Below are 21,986 nucleotides of genomic sequence, written 5' to 3'. Positions count from 1 at the left end.
GCTGAGTTTTTTCTTTATTGAGGTGTTTTCTTTCCCTCATAACAAGTGCCCTCCTTAATACCCATCACCCATCTAGCCTGTCTCTCACCCACCTCCCTCCATCAACTCTCAGTATGTTCTCTATTGTTAAGAGTCTCTTGTGGTTTGTTTCCCACTCTTCTCTCCCCCACCCTTCCCATATGTTCATCTGTTTTGTTTCTTAAATTCCACATATGAGTGAAATCATAGGGTATTTGTCTTTCTCTGACTGATTTCCCTTAGCATAATACACTCTAGGTCCATCCATATTGTTGCAAGTGGCAAGATTTCATTCTTTTTGATGGCCAAATAATATTCCACTGTGTGTGTGTGTGTATACACATATATATACATACACATATATATACATATATACACACATATATATACATATATACACATATATGTATATACATATATATACACATCTTTATCCATTTATACACACACACACACACACACACACACACACATATATATATATATATATATATATATTTACCACATCATATATACCACATCTTCTTTATCCATTCATCAGTCAACAGACATTTGGGCTCTCTCCATAGTTTCGCTATGATGCTGACTTTTCCAAACTCTAAAGTGGGGCTGGTACCTATCTTCCATTGTTGCTGTGAGGACAGGGTGTGGCACACAGGCATTCAGTAATGGAAGGAAGACACACACACACACACACACACACACACACCCTCTTGGCTGGGTCACCCTGTAGTAACAAATCATGCTAAGCCGCCTTGTTAATTCACTTGGCCTCCTATCCCAAACCAAAGTGGTGTTTCCTGTAGCTCCAGTCTACATTTCACAAGCAGAACTTAAGGACAGCAAAAACGTTTATTTGAAAAAATTACTATGTATTGAAAATATACATTAGAAATTATTACATACTTCCATAGCATTCCCCTCCCCCACCACAAAAGTAGAAATATCCACTTGCTATGCTAATGCCATAGGTAAAGTCAAACAAAAAGGAAAACACCATCAGCCCCCTTTCCTCATACATAAGAGTAGGGGGAAAGAGGTCAACTCCTATCTACCAATCAGTAGGAATTTAACAAGTCCCAGTCTTCCACAGCAAGACACACGTATTTCTGCTTTGAAGACTGTGAAGAGTTGCTCTGTTCCTTCTCTGGCTCTTCAAAAGCTCTCTTCTTGCTCTTCTTTGACTCCTGGCTTGAGACAGCTTCGCGCTTCAATAGTGGCCCATGGCAGTCTGGGGCTTTCTCTTTATAGAACTGGAGTTTCTCAGAAGAGTTCATGTGGGTATCTGCAAGGGCACACTTCACAGGGGCTTCTGTTCGAGCCCGCTTGCCATCTGTGAGGGTGACAGAGGGGGGGGCAACGAGTTGACTATGCTGGTGTGCTAATGCCTGCCCAAGTCCAGAGAGATGATCCAAGGAAAACGACAAAGGCCTTAACAGGCAGAGGTCTGGATTAATTTTATTCTCTTCTGAATGCCCTACAGAGGAACAGTGGCATGTGCACTGGCACAGGGTGGAGGCGTGTACTCATGTGGGAGTACGACAGATTATGATTCAAATCCCAGCTCTGCCACTTCTGGATAAGTGGCCTTGGGCAAGCAGCTTCTCGGAGATTCAATTTAATCAGCTTTATAAGGATATAAATCCTATTTTATGAGGGTGATGTGGAGATAAATGAAGCAACATATAAAGTGTTCAGCTCAATGTTCGGCACAGAGTAAAAGCTCAAAAAATGTTCCCTATTATTCTTCAAAATCTGGACTCTGTCTTCTAAAAAAGAGCCAAATTTGTGGCACACTCTAGCAAATGATCCCACCTTATTCTATAGTTTTTGGTATGCCCTGAATTCTTATTTTGCTACCTTTATTTTTCCTTCATTTTGATTTCATCCCTTAACTCTTTTAAAAAATTATGATAAAATATACTTAACCTCAATTTACCACTTTTATAATTTTTGAGTGTATAGTTAGTTCTGTGGCATTACATACATTCATTGTTGTGCAAACATCACCATCTTTCTTCAAAACTTTATCATCTTGCAAAATGAAATGATATACCTATTAAACAATAACTCCCAATTTCCCTCCCCGCCAGTCCCTGACAACCACTACTCTATTTTCTGCTTCTCTCAACTGTTTTAGGAACCTCTTATAAGAGGAATCATATAACCTGTTTCTTTCTGACTGGCTTATTTCAGTTGGCATGATCTCTTCAAATTCCATCCATGTTATGTCAAAACTTCTTTCTGTCTTAATGCTAATATTCTATTATATGGAAATACTACATGTTATTTATCCATTCATCTTTCTTTTCTTTTTTTTTAAATATTTTATTTTTGGGGCGCCTGGGTGGCTCAGTCAGTTGAGCATCCGACTTCGGCTCAGGTCATGCACGATCTTGCGGTATGTGAGTTCAGGTCCCACATCGGGCTCCGTGCTAACAGCTCAGAACCTGGAGCCTGCTTCAAATTCTGTGTCTCCCCCCTCTCTGCCCCTCCCCACTCATGCTCTGTCTCTCTCTCTCTCTTAAAAATAAACGTTAAAAAAAATAAAAAACAAATAAAGATTTCATTTTTAAGTAATCTCTACACCTAACTTGGGGCTCAAACTCACAATCCAGGGATCAAGAGTCACATGCTCCACCGACTGAGCCAGCCAGGTACCCTTATCCATTCCACCTTTTGATGGATACCTGCATTGCTTCTATCTTTTGGTTACACTTAATTCCTTTTTTAATGTTCTGTGCTCTATCCACTTGTGTGCCACTGCAAATCTTTTTTGAAACAAAATGGGATAGTCATACAAACACACACACGTACATTTAATAAACTACTTTCCTGGTGTAGGTGCTTGAGGCTAAGTGTGAACTTATGCTGTAGCATGTTGAGACAATACAAGTTTTGATGATCTCTTTAAGTCAATACCATCATAATTACTTTTCCCACTGGGTTAAGATGGGCTAACTGCTTTAAGGGTGCAAATAACCTAAGGGCAAAAACTCCAAAGAAAAGGAAATTTCTTACAGAAGTGTTGAGCTGCTGTTCGAGGCTCCCTGGTTTCTCGTGGCTTCACAGCTTCTGAAGTCACACGCTCCCATTGCAGAACAATCTAAAATGCATTTGGAAAGATTTGAATCCGAACAAAATCTCAAGTTTTCCTTGTTTCCTCTAGCTCCCTTTCCAGAAACACAAATCCCTGTGGTAATCTTACTTCAGATGACAGGTGGTAAGAATAACCAAGTCAAGCCTGGATTTTCTGTTTTAACACATAAGGTGATCAGAATACAAACATGTTGGATATCTGTGTTTCCATGACTCAGGAAAAATCTATGAAGCTGATTCCCTATTTTCATCTCTATTGCAAGCCAGAAAAAAGTGCATATTCTCAAATTAAGTAATAAAATGTAAAACCTTAGTCATAATACTTTTCACACGTTCCTAGATTCACTTCCATGCCTTAAATATACCAAATACAATTCAAACTCTTGTACGTAAAATGCCCATGTTTCCATATTCTCATCTTTCATGATCAGTTTCCGTTTTTTAAATCTGTTACAAATATATTTTTATTATAAACTACTACAAATTCTTTTGGAAACTTGGCTGAATATAAAATATACATAAACAAAGTAAGCGATTGTTTCACACACACAAGTAACAAGAACTTTTAATTTGATAGTTGTCATTACAGTATGCAATGAAACGATCCTAAAGAAAGTCGAAGAAAACATTTCAGGACACAGAGGCAGGACAGCACAAGAGTGTAAGAATACAGACCCAGAGTTAGTGCCTCCACTTACTAGCCAGGGTACCCTCAGCAAGTGATTTGATTCTTTGGTCAGTATATACCACACCAGGCTCTTGGGAACATTAAATGAGGGGTTTAGCAGTGTCTGGCACGCAGGAAGCACTCAGTGAATACCAGGTATCATCCCTTCCAGGATAACTTCCTGATTGTGGAAAACGGGTCAGATCCAAGAGAACGCCAGGATCAACCAAACCTGGTGACTCAGTGGGCAATCAGGAAAAGAGTGCTTCTGCTAACACTAGTAAGAATATCAAGAGGAAGAGCTGCTGGGGGAAAGGAAAGAGGAAAATGAGCTTGGTTCCGGACACATTAAATCTGGGGTGCACGGTAGAGATTTATGGACACTATTTAGGAACGGGTCTGAAGTCTGACGTGTCAGAGAAGGTAAAATCTTCCCTGCAGGGACAGTTAAGGTGCTAAGATCAGTTAACATCACCAGGGGAGTGAGAGAAAACAGAGGAAGGGAGGAGGAAGTGAGGAATCAGCGAGAGCTAGAGGGAGAAGCGAGCAGGAGTCAGGAGAAAGGCCAGGAGAGGAAGGCATAAGGCACGTATGTTTATTCCAGTACCGCAGAAAAGTGAGCAAGGTGGAGAATGAGATCACACGCCACCTTCAAGAAAACATCCACCGCAGAGCAGCGGAGACCAGACACCTAGATTACAAGGGAGTAAGAGCTGAGTGGGCAATGAGGAGGGGGGCAAGATCGCAGAAACCAATTCACGGCTGCATTGGCGGGGGGATGAAGAACATGTTAGAAAAAAGGTAACTCATGTTTATACACAGAAAGAAAGCGGCCAACAAAGCATGAGACTGAAAATTGAAGGGTGGGGCAGCAGAGGAAAATAATTGTTAGTGACCTATACCAGAGAAATGTGGAGATCTCAGGGACTGTAACTGAAAAACAAACACTGACATGCTTATCCCTAGAATAAAGTGGCACAGTTGACCCCTTGGATAAGAGGGAAGTAGGATATGGTTGAAGAAATGGAAAATTTCTGAGACATTGATAGAGCAGTATGGGGACTCCTGTTAGCGGCCATCATTTTTCTGTGTCACCTGGGGAGAACGAGGCAGGAGACTGGAGTCAGCCTGAAACATTTCAGTGGGGATCAGCAAGAGATGGGTAAAATGCTGCTGCCACGCTTTAGGGGCCTGCTCAGGGGGATATGGCCTGAAGCTGTGTGTATGAAGGAGCCCCATCAACTTAAAGGCACGCCTCTCTTTGCTGACCTTTGCTTTATTACGTTTAGCAGATACTGTTTTTTATGAACTAGAGATCTGTGGCAATCCTGTGTAAAGCGAGTCTATTTGCATCATTTTTCCAACAGCATCTGTTCACTACACGTCTCTGTGTTACATTTTGGTAACGCTTGTAACACCTCAAGTTTTTTCATTGTTATTACATTTGTTATGGTCATTAGTGACAATGACTTGCTGAAAGCTCAAGTGACAATGGCTAGCATGTCTCAGCAATAAAATATTTTTAATTAATGTAACGTACTTTACTTTTTTAGACATAATGCTGTCACACACTTAACAGACTACAGTATAAACAGAAATCTTATATGCACTGGGAAACCAAAAAATTCATTTGACTTGCTTTATTGCAAGATTTGCTTTATTACAATATTCGCTTCATTGAGGTGATGTGAACCAAACCCACAATATCTCCATGGTACACCTGTACTTCAGGCCAGGATGCTAGGTATTTTACTTCATCCTCACTAAGCTATTTAAGAGAGGTCCTGGTTTCTGCATTTTACAGATGAAGAAACAGCAAATCCAAGTTGTCTAAGTCATGTAGCTATTGGGCTGTCCAGCCAGGATCCCAAACTCCTGTCTCTTTGACTCCATAGCCTATGCTCACTCCACCATATCATGTGCTACCAAACTTCATTAAACCTTTGTTTGACTATCCCACATCTGTCCCAAGTCCACTGGATACATATAGGATTCATTCAGTGCTACAAACCTTCTGGCAATGCACTGTTGTGATTATTTCAGCATAACGTTTTCTGGACAAATGTCAAAGTGCTCCTAAAATACTGACTCACCCCTTCCTGATTACTTACAGAGAGGTGATGTTACAATTAGGCAGTTGGACAGGTCCACCATCATGCATTATAGAGGAGCCAAGGAGGAATTCAGAACCAAACATTTTGGTGGGTCCTCTAGGCCTCCACCAAGAAATATTAAAGTGTGTGAGGAAGAAAGGCACGAGCTACAGGCAAGCTGCTGTCTACTGGTGCTCTACTACTCGGTTACCTTCTGACTTCCTATTTAGGTCTACACTTTACCAAGTTGAGGAAGACCACCAAGAAGACATGAGAGAATCAAAGCCAAGAAGTTGAAAATGGGAGGGTTTGCTTAGTGAGAGGACAGAAAAAGGTATGTCCTCACTAAGACTCTAAGAGTTAAGAAATTGGTCCAAACTAAGGAGAAGAATCAGATTTGAATCCTAAACAGTGTAACTTATTCTCTTTTCAGCATTTATCTACATGCTAAGGGAATTTGTCCTAAAGTTAGGTCATATTGCTTTTTTGCATAGCAAGCCAGAATATGCTTTTTTCTGAGTTGTTTATAACATGGCATTTTCTCCCAGGGTGAATAAGGATGAGACACAAGCTAGTGAGCAGAGCAAGAGATTTAAGGATCAGCATCTAACACCTTGCTTTAAGTAGCTGGGTCAGTTAAAGGCCATCAGTGTCTCTGATTTGACATGAAGACGGCCATTCATTCAGACTACCAAGAGGATTAATGTTTGTTCAAAGTGTTGATTGAAGCACTTGGACTTCTCACTGTGGGAGAGAAAAAGCTGCAGTACCTGGTCAGCCCAGCCCTCTGTCTTGCAGTTACTGTGATCAAATTCCTTCAAAGGCACTTTGGAGTGGACAAGGCCTATGTGAGTCTGGAGCTTGTGTTTGATGGCTTTGATGTCCTATGAGGGAAAGAATAAGAATGCACACACATCTGGTCAATTCGTGCTTACTTTCAGTAGGAAATAAGTACTATCATAAATACCAGTTCTTTCTAAACACCAATTAGCAGGAGCCAAAAATATCTAATTGTCAGTCTGGAGAAATAAAAGAAGGGAGCAAATGTCTTACCTTGAGCCCTGTCCCAGAAATATCTAAACAGTTTAGTTTTCTAAAAGAGAAGAGGTATCCAATGCCCGCATCTGTGATCTCAGGATTACCTAGATGCCAGAAACATAGGTTGTATTACAATATACAGTATAACTAATGCTAAAATCCAACAACAAACTCAGAAAAAATGCCAAACAATAAAATATAAAGTACTGAGTGAGCAAACTTTGCAGAGAAAACCAATATAAGGATCTTATCTTTATCCTGTGATATGGAAAAGCCATACTAGATGACCCTTAAGATCCTTTATAGCTCTAACTTTCTAGGAGCTGGGGATTAGCAGAAAAATAAACGGGGGCACCTGGGTGGCTCAGGTCATGATCTCACTGGCAGTGAGCTCGAGCCCCGCATCAGGCTCTGTGTTGACAGCTGAGAGCCTGGAGCCTGCTTCGGATTCCGTGTCTCCCTCTCTCTCTGGCCCTCCCCATCTCGCATGCGCGCTCTTTTTCTCAAAAATAAACAAACATTAAAAAAAAATTAACCAGGAAGTTATCCCAAAGGGTTTAATTTGGAGCTTTATGAAAGTAGCATACATGAACATGTATTAAAATGGTTTATCAGACTTTGTGCATGGTTATTTCATCTCCAAAGTTAAAGATTTATTTTAAAAATATATGTATTTTTAAGCTATGAACCTTTCTTTTTTCTTTTAATGTTTTTACTTTTTGTTTTAGAGAGTGAGAGCACACACGCACACATGAGCATGAGCAGGGGAGGGGCAGAGAGAAACGGGGACAGAGGACCCCAAGCAGGCTCTATGCTGACAGCAGTAGGCCCAATGTGGGGCTTGAACTCATGAACCTCGAGATCATGATCTGAGCTGAAGTCCAACGCTTAACCAACTGAGCCACCCAAGTGTCCCTTTAAAAAGATTTTCAAAGGTATTTAGACATAGGACAACCACTACTCACTAACTTGCACTGTTTTCAGAAGCCTTTCTCACATATTACCTTCTCAACTCAGAGAGTACTACTTGAATCCTCAGGGCCATAAGCACAATGCCTGGCACATTCTAGATGCTCAAAAAATATTTGCTGAATAAATATGCTTTCCTGGGAGGGAGACTGGACATTCACTATTGTTTCTGTTCTACAGAAGCTAAGGCCCAGGAGGTTAAATAACTTGCTCAAGGGTACACAGCCGCTAAAAATACAGCAGAGCAAGGACTGTCCTCTGATCTTAAACCCCTGTTCCTTTTATTCTTTTGACACCATACCAACCTGCTATATATTCAATGGATGCTCAGCTAAACTGTAAATGATCTCTACCAACTTTCTACCACTGAAATCAATATCTGGTTAATCCTGAGAAAGTTATCACAACTGTGAATTCATTCAGATTGTCATCAGACAAATACTGATTAAAAAAAGACCTAGGTGACAGACACCATGGATCAGCAACTCAAAGAGAGAGGAGCCACATGTCCTTTATATGTGCCATGAATATGATGAAAGGCTGTTCTGTCTGTACACAGTAAGTGACCCAGATGAATGTGGAAAGGCTTTTCCTATTCTTTTTTTCAGGACTGCTTTGGCTATTCGGGGTCTTCTGTAGTTCCATATAAACTTTAGGATTGTTTGCTCTAGATCTGCGAAAGGTGTTTCCTATCCTAAAGACGTGGCAGCATACAGGAAAGGAATATAGTCAGGAGTCAAGAGCCTCTGGCTTTAGTTCTGCTCTGCCACTAACTTGCTATGGCAGCTAGGAAGGGTCACCTCCCCTTCATCTTACCATCTCTAAATTGATGGGGAAAAACGGGTGATTTCTAAGGCCATTCTTCCAACGTTAAATACTATAATTGCTAATAAAACTTACAAGATAAGTCTAATAATGTTAGATTTTCAAGGCCTCTTTTCATCACTCGAACTGGTGCTGTCATTTTCCGCACCCCGGCATCAGATAAACAATTATCCTTCAGGTGGAGTTGAGTTACACTAGGGAAACAAAGTCCATACATAAATCACTTAAACAGAGTTTGAGAAAGTCCACATACATAAATTTCACCTAAATACCTAAAATACAAAATATCCTCTACATCCTGTTATTTCACACCCAATGCGTTTAACAGCTAAAAATCTTTTGTTGCTATTTACTGACGGTTAACTTAGGGATCAAAGTGTCAATGTAGCACTAACCTCAGATGGCAGAGGACACTAATAGTATATGGTCAAATGAGGTAAACAGGGACTTCATGAAGGAAATAAATATACCCTGTTTAACACAAAAGCTGCATTCATGACAAATCCTAAGTGAAAACCAAAAACACTCTATGTCAGGAAAGTCTATTAAAGAATTTCTATGAGAATTCATTTTGCAAAGCAAATAATCCTCTAATTTTAACTAGCTTTATGAATCCAGATTTTCAGATTGGATTTTTAGGTATACCCATAACCCAATCCATCCAGCTAACCTGAAATTGTGTATTAATTTGCTCCACTGTCCCCTACACAAGAAATCTGAACCTTTACTAACCCCACACAAAAATACCTTTGTATGGGGCACTGTGTAGTGTCGCTGTCTGAGGCAGGCCCCAGGAAGCTGGTTAGACTTAACTTTGTAATGCTGTTATCCTTCTGGATGTTTATGAAACCACAAAGAACCCATCTGGCCTCCTTTCTGCTGGCCAGACTAACGGGATCAGTTGGTCTATTTGTGAATGTGTATAAACTGGGTGATTTTTTAAGATTATGGTTCTTGAAAAGGATTAGGCAGTGTTTAGTAGTTTACGTTTTAAGTAGTTTATAGTTCAATGATAGTTAAAATAAAAGAAAATGATTGTAGATACCTGTATAACTATCTCATCCTAGAATAACCTAGGACTGGACAAATTGAGAGCAAAATTATTTTCACCTCTGTAGTTTCCTATACTACGTGTTGAAATAAAGGTTATTTATAAAAGGAACCAGCTAACTTACTTTCCTAAGACCTGTCCAATCTATATTGCTTATGCTCAGTTAAAGGAGATTGAAAATGTTTAGAAAAGAGTAAAAATTAGCAAATAAACACAGGATTAGGAAACAACCAGCATTCTTCAAGATGATCCCATTGGAACATTCTTTAAAAAAATAAAACAATTCATCTACAAGTAGTGGCAGGTCAATACCTAGACAGGGCCTCATTGGTGAGATGCTCTAGAAGTTCATGCTCATCTCCAAGCTTGCAACAGGAAAGATCCAGGCAGGTCAGCTCCCGGAAAGACTTAATCTCCTCAATTTTTTCTGAAATCACCAGGTATCTGTGGGGCATGGAGGGCAATCAACAACTTTTTCTTTTTAAAACGTTACCATTAACAGTCAACAGTCTATCAGGACAAGGTACTATGTAATAAGCCGACTTCACCAACTACTATGTGGGCACAGGTTGAGTTTTTAAATTAGTAAATGTCTTAAAAGTCTTTTTACATGATGGTGGGATAAAATCTTTAAATAAAAATGTACGAGCAAAGGCAAGACACAAGAAAAAATATCTGCTTTTTCAGAAGACAGACCTTGGTGTTGGTGTTGGGCCCTATGGGAGGATTTCCAAACTTTAGGATACTCAAAAACTTAATCATTCATTTTTTTGAAGTTGCCTTTTACCTTATGCTCAGGATCTACTGGTTTGAAAACTGGAATATGACCTGGAACTCTGGGTTCCAATCTCTGCACATCCCCAAGAATATACCAAGAGATATTTGGCAGATCACATTTTCTCTCTTCTATTCAAACACACGCTTCAGTAGCTGCTCACTCCACTGTGCCTATTAACTTTACTCCAAAAGTAAGTGCAGCATGATAGACTCCAAAGACTCAGTCTAATTGAGATGGTTAAGACAAGTCTGTGAGCACAAACAATTTAATTACACTGGAGCACCTTGCCAAACTATTATCAGGAAGCATCAGGCAGGCCTCTGGAGAGGAAAAGAAGATCAAAAGGGCATTTCACAGCCCGGGCTAGGGCCTCCACCCTGCTTTCTAGTTGTTCATCTATTTCAGATGATGTCAGTGAGAAAAAATCAAAAAGGGATTAGGTGTGACAGGAAACAGAGGAGAGGATCCTAAAAGAACAGGGAAACTAACTTATAGCAAGAGACTGCCTTTCTCATCCATTCTCCCCATGGGTGTCTAAAGTTTCGATTGCAAAATGGTAGGCTAGGATCAGTGGAGTGACACTTAATAGTGCTCACTTCTCTCTTCTGTCAATAGGATCACAATTACCAAAAACAAGATGGAATAATGTGAGGGCAAGAGGGGAGTTATATCTCTTTTCTTCCTATTTCCAATCAAAATAAGATGTGCTGAAGCTGATCACTGGCCTGACTGCTAAGTACAGATGGCCTGGGGCATTGATACCCTCTCTAAGCTGCCTGGTGACAGAGCTCAGCTGGGTACACAATTGAGCCTTATTTACTCAGACATATTTTAATTGCACTGTAAATAAAGCTGCTGTTTTCCATCTTCCAATCACAGAGTTGAAGTGGGTTAATGGGGATTTGGGGGATTACTGGCAATCAGAGAAAGGAAAACACACATCCTTTGATCAATTAACCAAAATATTTTCAGTAATTCTGAAACAAGGGTTATCTGCAAAGGACCTAACAATGTATACTTTGATTAACAAACATTACAAAATCAAGGCTGAGAAACCAACATACAAAGCCACAGACACTACTAGATGCTTATCTAGGACATGATCAAAGCTCTAGGGTCTTGCTCAACACTGGTCTTCCGATTTGCCCCATAGAGTTCAGAATGGTGTAATGGAGAAGCAACATAAAGAACACAGGCTTATTTTAGTGTCAGATACACCTGAATTTGGATTTTAACAACGCTAATTACTTGTGTGACTACAGAAAGTTACTTAACCTCTCTGATCCTCAATTTCTCCAGCTAGAAAATGGGGTAAAGGATTACTTCTTTTAAGAATTATTAAGAAAATTAGAAACAATATTCCAAAAACACATGACATCTTATAGAACTTCATTCAATGGTAGCTATTTTTTTATTTGAGGCAGAGAGAAAGCGTGCAGGCGGGTGTGAGCAGAGGAAGGAGCAAAGAGAGAGAGAAAGAGAGAGAGACAGACAGATAGGGAGAATCCCAAGCAGGCTCTGCACTGTTAAGCACAGAGCCCAATGTGAGGCTTGATCTCGCAAACTGTGAGATCATGACCTGAGTCGAAATCAAGAGTCAGACACTTAACCCAATGAGCCACCTAGGAGCCCCAGGATGATATTTTAAGAAAACATACTTGCCTCCCTGTGACCACCAGTGGGCTTAAAAATCACTGGGCTTTCGGGGCACCTGGGTGTCTCAAGTCGGTTAAGCATCTGACCCTTGATTTTGGCTCAGGTCATGATCTCACAGTTTGTGGGATCAAGCCCTGTGTTGGGCTCTTGGCTGACGGTGAAGTCAGCTTGGGATTCTCTCTCTCTCTCTCTCTCTCTCTCTGCCCCTCCCCTGTTCATGCTTGCACGTGAGTGCGCACACTCTCTCCCTCTCAAAATAAATAAATAAACTTAAAAAAACCCAAACCACTGAGTTTTCAACACAAGGAAGAAATAGTTTTACACGGTTGGGACCCAGCTGCAAAGACACTGGCTTCTTCTGACAAGCAGCTTTGTGACCTACCCCAAGACAGCAAGTGACTGAACATCTCCAATCATCTTATTTTCAATAATTTTCTCAGCCTCTTTCTCTTTGACTTGAACTCTTTTGTGCTGGTAAAACCTTTCTGCAGCAGCATCAGCCCTGGATTGTAAATGCAAACCCAAATCTCTTGTATTTCCTATTTTTCCTTTGGGGATTCTAAAGTAGAAGGGAAGTTTGGAACCATAATTGAAAATCTTACTCTTGTATCTGAATAAGACAACAAAGTTGAGAATTGTTGCACTAAAACATGAATCAAAAATCATGTTAAAAATGTTTCCATTTTTCTGATTATAAAAGTAATACAAGTTCCTTGTAGAAAAAAAATTAAGAAAATTTGAAAAATTATAAAGAAAATTATAACGGTACACAGACATCACAAATGGATAAAAAGTATTTTTGCCATCATAAGAAATACCTTAGCTATAATGGTAGATGGGGGAAAAACAGAAAACAAGTTATAGAGTATATTTCCAAGTGTGTATTTGAAAATGATCACCACATATAGTGGCCTTATGAATTTCTTAAAATTATAGCTTTATGTATTTCCCAAATATGCACTGCCTTTATAAAATAATTTTAAGATACAGTATGTATCATCCATTTATTTTTCATTGTTCTAATTTTTCTACAATGAACATAAATAACTTGGAACAAAACATGAAGGAGTAAAATGTATTTTAAATATATGAGCTACAATGAACTATTGCTTAGGCTTTTTCATTTAGGTAAGGTAATTCTTTTTTCTTCTGGCAGCGGCCCCCGGTTTGGTCGTGACTGACCACAGCACAGAGACAGAGCTTTTAGAATGTGCCTGCTCCGTTCCTAAGTCCACGGTTCTGCTCTCATCGGCATGTGTTTATGCCTTGTCTTTTTATAGTACCATGTTAGGACTGGGGTGAAACCATTAATTCCGTGAGCCAATTAAATAAAGATTGCTTCTTTTTTGTTTTTGTAAGCATATGAGTTTAGCTTATGCTTTCTGGTATGACTTTCTTCTCGTATATGCTCTTCTTAGCCTTGTTTTAACAGTCATATTGACGGTGCATCTTAATAGTAAGCTACCTTTCACATTTTCTAATCACAAGAAAAGTTCACACAGTGGCATACTAATTTTTTAAATCTACAGGTGTTGATGGCTAATGATTTTCAAAATATGTAAAGAAAGCAAAGTGTGTAACAGTGTAAGCAGTATGCTGCCACTTGTATAACAAAGGGGAGAGTTATAGATGCGTGTACATGTGTGAGATATCTCTGGAATGATGTAAAACTGTGAATAGCTGCTTCTGGAAAGATAGAAGATAAAATGGGAGATTGTTTCACTTTATATCTTTTTGTGTTTGTGTTTGAATTTTCCATGCACATTTTTAAAGGTTTTTTTTTTTTTAATTAAAAAATGCTCATTTTACATGATGGAACAAAAACTTTAAATAAATCAATAAAAGCATGGGGCGCCTGGGTGGCTCAGTTGGTTGGGTGTCCAACTTCGGCTCAGGTCATGATCTCACATCTGTGGGTTCAAGCCCTGCATCAGGCTCTGTGCTGACAGCTCAGAGCCCGGAGTGTGCTTTGGATTCTGTGTCTCCCTCTCTCTCTGCCCCTCCCCCATTTGCTTTCTCTCCCTCAAAAATAAAACTGTAAAAAAATTTAAAAAAAAATCAATCAATAAAAGCATATGAGCAAAGGCAAGTCACAAGGGTTGCTGTTGGGACCTGTGAAAATGAGTCATGGGAAGCCTCACTAAAATGAAGAGGGGAGTTTTCAGCAGGGGGAGCTCTTAAGCCCTATCACTAGAGGTCAATAGTGGACCCAACAGAAAGAGCGAGGCTTGACCTTAAATGGACTTGACCTTTCACGCAAACCCTATTCTACTACTCCCAGCCAGTAAAGAAACTGTTTTCCTCATCATCCGCCCCCCCCCCCGGACCCCCCACCCTGGCAATAGCTTTACCAATGAAAAGTCACCACACTTTGAACTCCTAGCTTACTCCAATGACTTTTAGTTCCAAACAACCTTCCCACCTTCCTTTTCTCCTTAAAAGAGTATGCCTTGGGATACCTGGGCGGCTCAGTTGGTTGAGCTTCTGATTCTTGATTTCAGCTCAGGTCATGATCTCATGGTTTGTGAGTTTGAGCCCTGCATCAAGCTCTGCACTGACAGCGTGGAGCCTGCTTGGGATTTTCTCTCTCTGCCCCTCCCCTGCTCACTGTCTGTCTGTCTGTCTGTCTCTCTCTCAAAATAAATAATTAAAAAAAAAAAAAAAAAAGTATGCCCCTCCTTTGTTCCCTTGGACTTGCCTGTGGTTTTGCCATAGCTTGTTTGTCCCAGGTTGCAATTCTCTTTTATTCCTGAATAAACCCATCTTCTGCTGATAAAATAACTGGTAGTTTCTATTTTTAAGGTGAACAGATCTTATGTGAAAATTTCCAAACTTTAGGATACTCGAAATTTTAATCACTATTTTAAAGTTCCTTTTTATCTAATGTTAAATATCTAGAGGTCTGAGAACTGGAACAGAGCCCAGAACTCTGGTTCCTAATCTTCACATCCCCAAGAGCATACCAAGAGATATTTGGCAGATCACATTCTTTGTCTTTTGTTTTCTCACACTAGAAAAGTTGGGGGGGGGGGGGAGTTGGTAGATGAGTTATTTTTTTTACTGAATGGAAGAGTGGTAGCAGTCAAGTAGTGGCAAAGAGATTTCAAAATAAAGCTAAGTGTTTTCTGGTGGGGGTAGGGAGCGAGAAAGAGTGATTTTTCTCAAAATGGTCTGCCACTTTGTATTTGGAAGTTTTAAATTGAACTGCTATTTGATGGGGGAAGCCCCCAAGCCCACGAAGCCTGAGCACTAGACAGAATTAACACACCCAATAAAATACTCGCTATCCCAATCGGAACACCCACCTGTTTCGCAAACACAGGGAGCAAAGCACCAGACTTCCATAGGCCTCAGTGAATTTCTGTAAAGCCCTCAGCCCTGCACCTGGCTCTGTGAATTTCTGTCTGGCTTCTGCAGCAGAGAACAGCTTTTCAGCAATCTGCTCAGGAAAGCCAATAAGGGAATCAATATGATCAACATTGTCGGAGATAAAGCCCAGGACGAGGCTGAAGAGAGATTTGGCAGAGTACCGAAGATTCCCCTCCCGGGTATATGTAAAGATGAAATGATCAGTCTTCTCTTTCTGTGCAGTATCATCTTCCCTGTTCATGCAAAGCTCCACAGAGAAGCCTTTGGGAAACAGTCTGAAAGGCCTTGGCTTCTGCAGGCTACTCTTGACACCATCCAAGGCCAGATTGACCATGTGTAGCTGACCGTTTTCTCGTACATAGATAGGTCCTGGGTCCAGGTGGTTTTCTGAGTTGAGGTAGTAAGACATTGCCTTGGTTGCAACTGTAAAAGCAAAGCACAAAGGAAGCAATCCAATTAAAATGCCATTTGTAACCTGTAATTTCATCTTGCTGTGCCCAGAGCTTTATAAGCCTACCAGGAAGGCCCTTTGGTTGGTTGGGGAAACAAAGCTTACCAGTTGCCTGTGAACTCTGGCAATGAAGGCTGCCTCTATTGCCTCCACCTGGAACGCCGTTTCTTACTTTCCCCCTTTTCTTTGTACCTGGTGCACTCCCACTCATCTTTCAAAAGCCAGCTCAAATCTTATTTCTAAAATTCACCCTGAGGAAGTTACAGAAGCACGCAGAGTCACTTCCAAGGAAAGTCATAGCAGCTCAGTTGGTAATAGCAAAACAACTGGAAACAACCTAAATGTCCAACAGGGGTGTTATTAAATAAGTTATGATACATCTGCACCATGGAACGTATGCAGTCATTAAAATCCTAAATTTTTTTACTGATTTGAAAGTTACAAACAGTACATAAGAAATTTACTATTTCTGTTTTTAAAAATATATTTATGCACAGAACAAAGACCAGCAACTAATAATTCCCTTGCTACCTTGGCACCTTCCACATCTTTGTTGACTCAGTGTTCCACTACTGATTTATTTCTGGGCCTGTGTTCTACTGGTTTGAGCTCCTTGAGGAGAGGGACCGTGTTTAATTCATCCAGACTCCTTAACATAGTGCTCTGGCATATAACAGTCCCTGAGCAGATATTTGTGGAACTAAAGTTTACTCATTTGCTAACCCTTACATAGACCACGAGCAATACGGTTTTTTGGATCTACAAAGAAAGACCTCCATCACAAGAGCTAAAAAGAAAGCTATTCTACTCCTTGGAAACATCATTATCTCTTAAGGTTCTATTAGATACTTTTGAGCTAAGGCAAAATACCAAAAACAGTGGGCATTTATGCAATCCTATGGGTGACATTTTGTGCTCAAGCATCAATTGGAATATCTGTTTTCCTGAGACACTGTGAGATTTCAAAAATACATGAGAAATTGCTATGTTAAATGAAAGTGTTTGATTATCATTTCCACAGCAACTTAGACAGAAAAAAATTTATACATGTCAAATAACTGCCTTTATCTTTAAATGACTCTCTCCGCACCTAGGTGGCTCAGTTGGTTAGGCTAAGTGACTTTTGATTTTGCCTCAGGTCATGATCCCAGGGTCATGGGATCAAGCCCTACATCCTGCTCCGCAATGAGCATGGAGCCTGCTTAGGATTCTCTCTCTCCCTCTAAAATAAATAAAAGACTCTGGCTTTTAAACTGAGCTAACCCAGCTTCTTCTGCATCCGTGCAGGGCTGGGATGTAGCTCTGATGCCATGTAAAAGCAAACAAGTCAGTGATCAAAAATGCTGAGTCTCTGGAGATCAAACAGTGATCCTGCTTGTGGGCATCCGGGCAATCCATGTTTCTCTGGAGGATAATTATGTGTATAAAAGCACATCAGAAAGAAGGGCCCTGCCTAGCCTGACAGCCTCACCTTTTCCTGCCCATCTTCTTATGCCCTACCTTCAGCCACGCCACACTATAAGTAAGTTGGCTGTGCTCTCTTATCCCAATGGTCTTTGCCCATTCTGCTGTCTTTGGTTGGAACATCCTTCTTTGCTTTTCTGACCTAGTTAAGCCTTACTCTCATTACCGAGCTCAACCACCATCCTTCTCCTGGGAAATCTTCACTAACCCCTGCACCAGTGCATGCCTGTCTGATTTTCCCAGAGGGCCAGTGTCTCCTTCTCTCTATATAGCATGTAGGACTGTGTACTATGTCTGTTCACTTGCTAATGTTCTCAGAGCTATGAGCTCTTTGAAGGCAAGACACTTAATGGATTCGTCTCTTTTTCCCAGGCCCAACACAGGGCCTAGTACTGAGTAAGCCCTCAACAGATACTTGCTGGACTGAATGAAAGGAAGGGTGAGACCTCAAAGGGACAGACTTAGTGCTCTGAGCTGCAGGGCCTGATGATACTGTTGCTAGGAGCCAGCTCCTCTTCTAGGCAACAGCTGCAGGCTCCTCCCCGACTTGCCAGACCCTTCTGCAGGTGGAAGAAGCAAAGCAGATGATGGGAGTATATTGCTACTGGTACTACCAGGGGGAAAAATCTAAAACCCAGAAAAAAAAATTCCTGTCACAGTGCCAGCTCTTCTAACCCATACTCTCGCCAGTATTCAGTGTCTGCTGCTAACGAAATGCCTCTCTTATTCTAAGCTCTTCATCCAGTAGAGATAAGTGTCTGGCCCCTTCAACCTCACAGACTTTAATCTTGAGGATGAGGAGACAAAGCAGAGCCCCTTAGTCTCTATCCCTGGATTTGGACATTTAGAGCCCTACTCTACCTGTGGATCAGAAATTTGTCACCCGGCATGGCCCTAAAAAAGAATGACTTGACTGTAATATGAGAAAGGCAAATTCTATGGAAGATAGCATATTATAATAAATCAGCACACTATAAGCTCCCTGACAATGAAACAGGGTGTGCCCATCCGTATTACCCCTAACTCTCACCCCAACAGTGTGTTCCACAAACTTTGGAGTCCAATGGACAAATGATGAATGACCGCTTCGGGTGAAAATCAGAAAAGTCTGATTCCATCCAGCAGAGGGCACAAGCAACTTGGGATCAGAGTAAGGATGCTAACCCAGGCTGCCCCAAATCCTGGCAGCTTCCCTTTGCATCGATCACTTTCAAAAATGGCATAGTTCTGGCTATATTTTACCTCTAAAGTACTCATCAAATGCTAGTTATCTTTCTAAATGATGAAAGAAAAACCCAGTATTTCCTGAAAAGTAAACCTACATTATCTGTCCAGAAGCCCCAAGGCTCCTCTGCTCTTCAATTGAAGGTACTTGAGTAACTAACCTTGGTTCAGGAAATCCAGGTAACCTTTGATTTCTACTACTAACTTTGTGCATCTCACATTCTCCCAATAAGAAGCTTCCGGAGAGTTTGTGAGGTACTATAGAATGAGCTAAGAATTAATGTTTAAACCTTTCAAGGTTAAGAACCATAAAGACAAGAGTATTCCACATAAAGCTTCTGTACCTGGTTTTACTTATGCCTGGCCATTTTACACGGCGGTCTATTATAAATGGGCCCTCAGGCAACAGGGCCTGTGCTATACCATGGCAAAAATCCCACACAAACTGGAAAATTAAAATAACTAGTATCTGTAAGAATGTCTAGGTGAGATCTGTATTAACTATATTTTATATTAGATCAACAGAATGACAAGGTATTCTGATGGTCTCCCAGCTGGTCTCCAGAGAGGCAGTTTTGTAAACCATACAACCTCATAGAAAAATATCATGGGGGGGTGCCTGGGTGGCTCAGTCGGTTGGGCGGCCGACTTCGGCTCAGGTCATGATCTCACGGTCCGTGAGTTCGAGCCCCCCGTCGGGCTCTGTGCTGACAGCTCAGAGCCTGGAGCCTGTTTCAGATTCTGTGTCTCCCTCTCTCTCTGACCCTCCCCCATTCATGCTCTGTCTCTGTCTCAAAAATGAATAAATGTTAAAAAAAAAATTAAAAAAAAAAAGAAAAATATCATGGGGAGCATGGGTGGCTTAGTTGATTAAGTGTCTGACTTTTGATTTCAGCTCAGGTCATGATCTCACGGTTCATGAGTTCGAGGCCCATGTTGGGCTCTGTGCTGGCAGCATGGAGTCCGCTTGAGATTCTGTCTCTCTCCCTCTCTCTCTCTGCCCCTTCGCTGCTCACTCATTCTCTTTCAAAATAAACTTTAGAAAAAGAAAATATTACAACAGTGTTCTATTCAGTCACCACAAATGAGCCAAAGTTATCACAAAACGTATCATTTCATCAAATGAAAAAAATGTAACCTTACTACATTAAGAACTCAGTTCTTTATAGCCTCTAAATAAGAGGCAAAAAACAAAAATAACTCATAACTAAACATGGCAACTTTTTACAACCTGCAACCAGTTTACCAAGCAAAAAGCAGGACCATCCCATGCAAATGGACTGGAGGGAAGGAATCGGGGACAGAAGTCACAGGATTAAAAATGTGAGCTGAGTCTATGGCTCTCTAATTTGAAGTAAACACTTTCCTTAATTTTAGGAGGTAAAGTAACAATCCCCTAAGAATAAATCATACTGATGATGATGATACTGGGTGTGATAGCTACCATTTATTAAGCACCGACTGGATGTCAAGAACCGTGCTAGGTACTCTATTAAGTGATCTCATGTAGCCCTTGACAATCCTTTGAGATCAGGATTGCCACTTAACAGGTAAAGAGGCCCAGAGAAGTAAAGGAACTTACTTAAGGCACAGAGCTAGTAAATGGCAGAGCCAGAATTCAATCTCAAGGCTGTATTACTCCAAAGCTCAAGCTCTTTCAACTGCATGATACTGTCTCTCAAGAATAAAAATATGACATCAGCCTTAAGAATTAAAAAAAGATGTTAAAAATTAATCTCACCCACCTGTTTGATCCTTCTGGTATTCGCTAGCTTAAGCTTGGGTGGGGGGGTGGGCAGAGAGGAGATTTAAAAAAAAAAAAAAAAAAAAAGTGGACATCTGAAGAAAGAGTTGGTGGGAACAGAGCCAGGACAGAGCTACACTGAGGCCTCCCTTCCTCCCTCTGCCAGGGCAGAAATTACCCACATCCACACACCAGGAAAACATCTGTCAACCCATGGCCTTCATCCCAAGGCTGCAGACACCCTTGGTTTATTTGAAAATGCAGTATTCTTGAGAAAATTTCCACACCAAAATTTGAACAGAAACTAGTTTCAAACCACCAATAACCAACTAACAGCCTTACCTGCATTGTTCTGTGTCACCACCATTATTCAATTTTTAACTCCTCGCATTCCCACCGCCCCCCACCCCCAGCACTTTCCTACCTGCCTTTTCACCCCTACCCTTTCCTTTCACACCACACCCAGCTCCCTACTTCCCTCCAGGAGCAGGCCAATCTCTTCTACATCCTGACACTCTTACAGTTCTTCTACCTGCCAACTCTAGAGCTATTCACACACAACCCAATCTCTACACCCCAAATCCTCACCTCACTCCCTTCATCCACTCCCAGCATCCCTGCCCTGACTTCTCACATCTCAGGCCCTTCCAGGCCCTTGTGAAATAAGGTTCTCGGTCCCAAACACCTTATTCCACTTCCACCTGCCTCTCCTTCCTTCCCCACACTGTTCCACCCCCATCGATTCCCCTGTCCTTCGCCAAGTATTCTTCCCTTCCTCCCACTGTCTGGGATTCCCTCTCCTAGGACGACAATCTCTCCATCCCTTTTCTTGTCTTCTGTCGATAACCTTCAAAATCTCCTTCCTTCACGCCTCACAACGCCCAACTTCATAATCCACACCCCCAACTTTTCTCCCCTACCCCCAAGACCCCACCCCTTCTATTCCAATCCTGATCCTTTTCTTCTTACAACCCTCAAATCCCACTTCGTTTTCCCCTTCCCCAGTACCGCAATTCTCCACCCCTCCCTCAATTCCCACGCATGCCCCTCCCCGAGCCCGCCCAAAGTGACCCAGGTCCTTTCTCCCACCTTGCCCCCAACTGCCCTACCACGGCACCCCGACCCCACCCGTAATTCCATCTCCCATACCCCTATCTCCTCATCCTCACACCTCTCACCCAAACCACACCCCAACCCCGTCCCTCCCGGTCTACCCCTCCCCCAGTCCGCCCCTCCCTCACACCCCGCCCCCGCCCCCACTCGCAGCCCCGGGCTGCGTGAGCGGCCCAGCCCGCGGCCGCCACCTACCTGTGCCCCTGCCCGGGGCTGCGAGCGGCAGCTTCTAGGTGGCGGCTCCCTCCTCCCGCAGCGCGGCTGATGGGGGAAGCGGCTCGGCGCCCCGGGCACAAAGCTAGGGAGGGTGGGACCGAGAGAGGTTGGGAGGAGGGAGGGGGCTGGGGGCGACCTGGCGCTGTGGGACCGCGGAACTGGCGGGGGCGGGGGAGAAGGCTGGGCTGGGAAGACGCGCGTGCGCGGAACC

The 21,986-nt window shown here is 41.8% G+C and overlaps 1 protein-coding gene across 1 annotated transcript; it reads right to left on the bottom strand.

Moving 5' to 3' along the window:
- Positions 1 to 851: 851 nt before the first annotated feature.
- On the bottom strand, positions 852 to 21,966 carry LRRC42 (leucine rich repeat containing 42). Its single transcript, XM_027059119.2, has 8 exons — positions 21,755 to 21,966; positions 15,500 to 15,986; positions 10,073 to 10,204; positions 8,785 to 8,903; positions 6,931 to 7,019; positions 6,648 to 6,761; positions 3,040 to 3,124; positions 852 to 1,351 (listed from the first exon to the last, which is right to left on the bottom strand). The coding sequence occupies exons 2-8, from the start codon at positions 15,970 to 15,972 to the stop codon at positions 1,077 to 1,079; spliced, it is 1,287 nt and encodes a 428-aa protein (XP_026914920.1). The 5' UTR covers positions 15,973 to 15,986; positions 21,755 to 21,966; the 3' UTR covers positions 852 to 1,076.
- Between the last annotated feature and the right edge of the window lie 20 nt (positions 21,967 to 21,986).

Source organism: Acinonyx jubatus, chromosome C1 (assembly GCF_027475565.1).
Source record: "Acinonyx jubatus isolate Ajub_Pintada_27869175 chromosome C1, VMU_Ajub_asm_v1.0, whole genome shotgun sequence".
NCBI lineage: Eukaryota > Metazoa > Chordata > Mammalia > Carnivora > Felidae > Acinonyx > Acinonyx jubatus.
The sequence above is the reverse complement of the archived record's forward strand: the minus strand, read 5'-3'. Positions and strand labels throughout refer to the sequence as shown.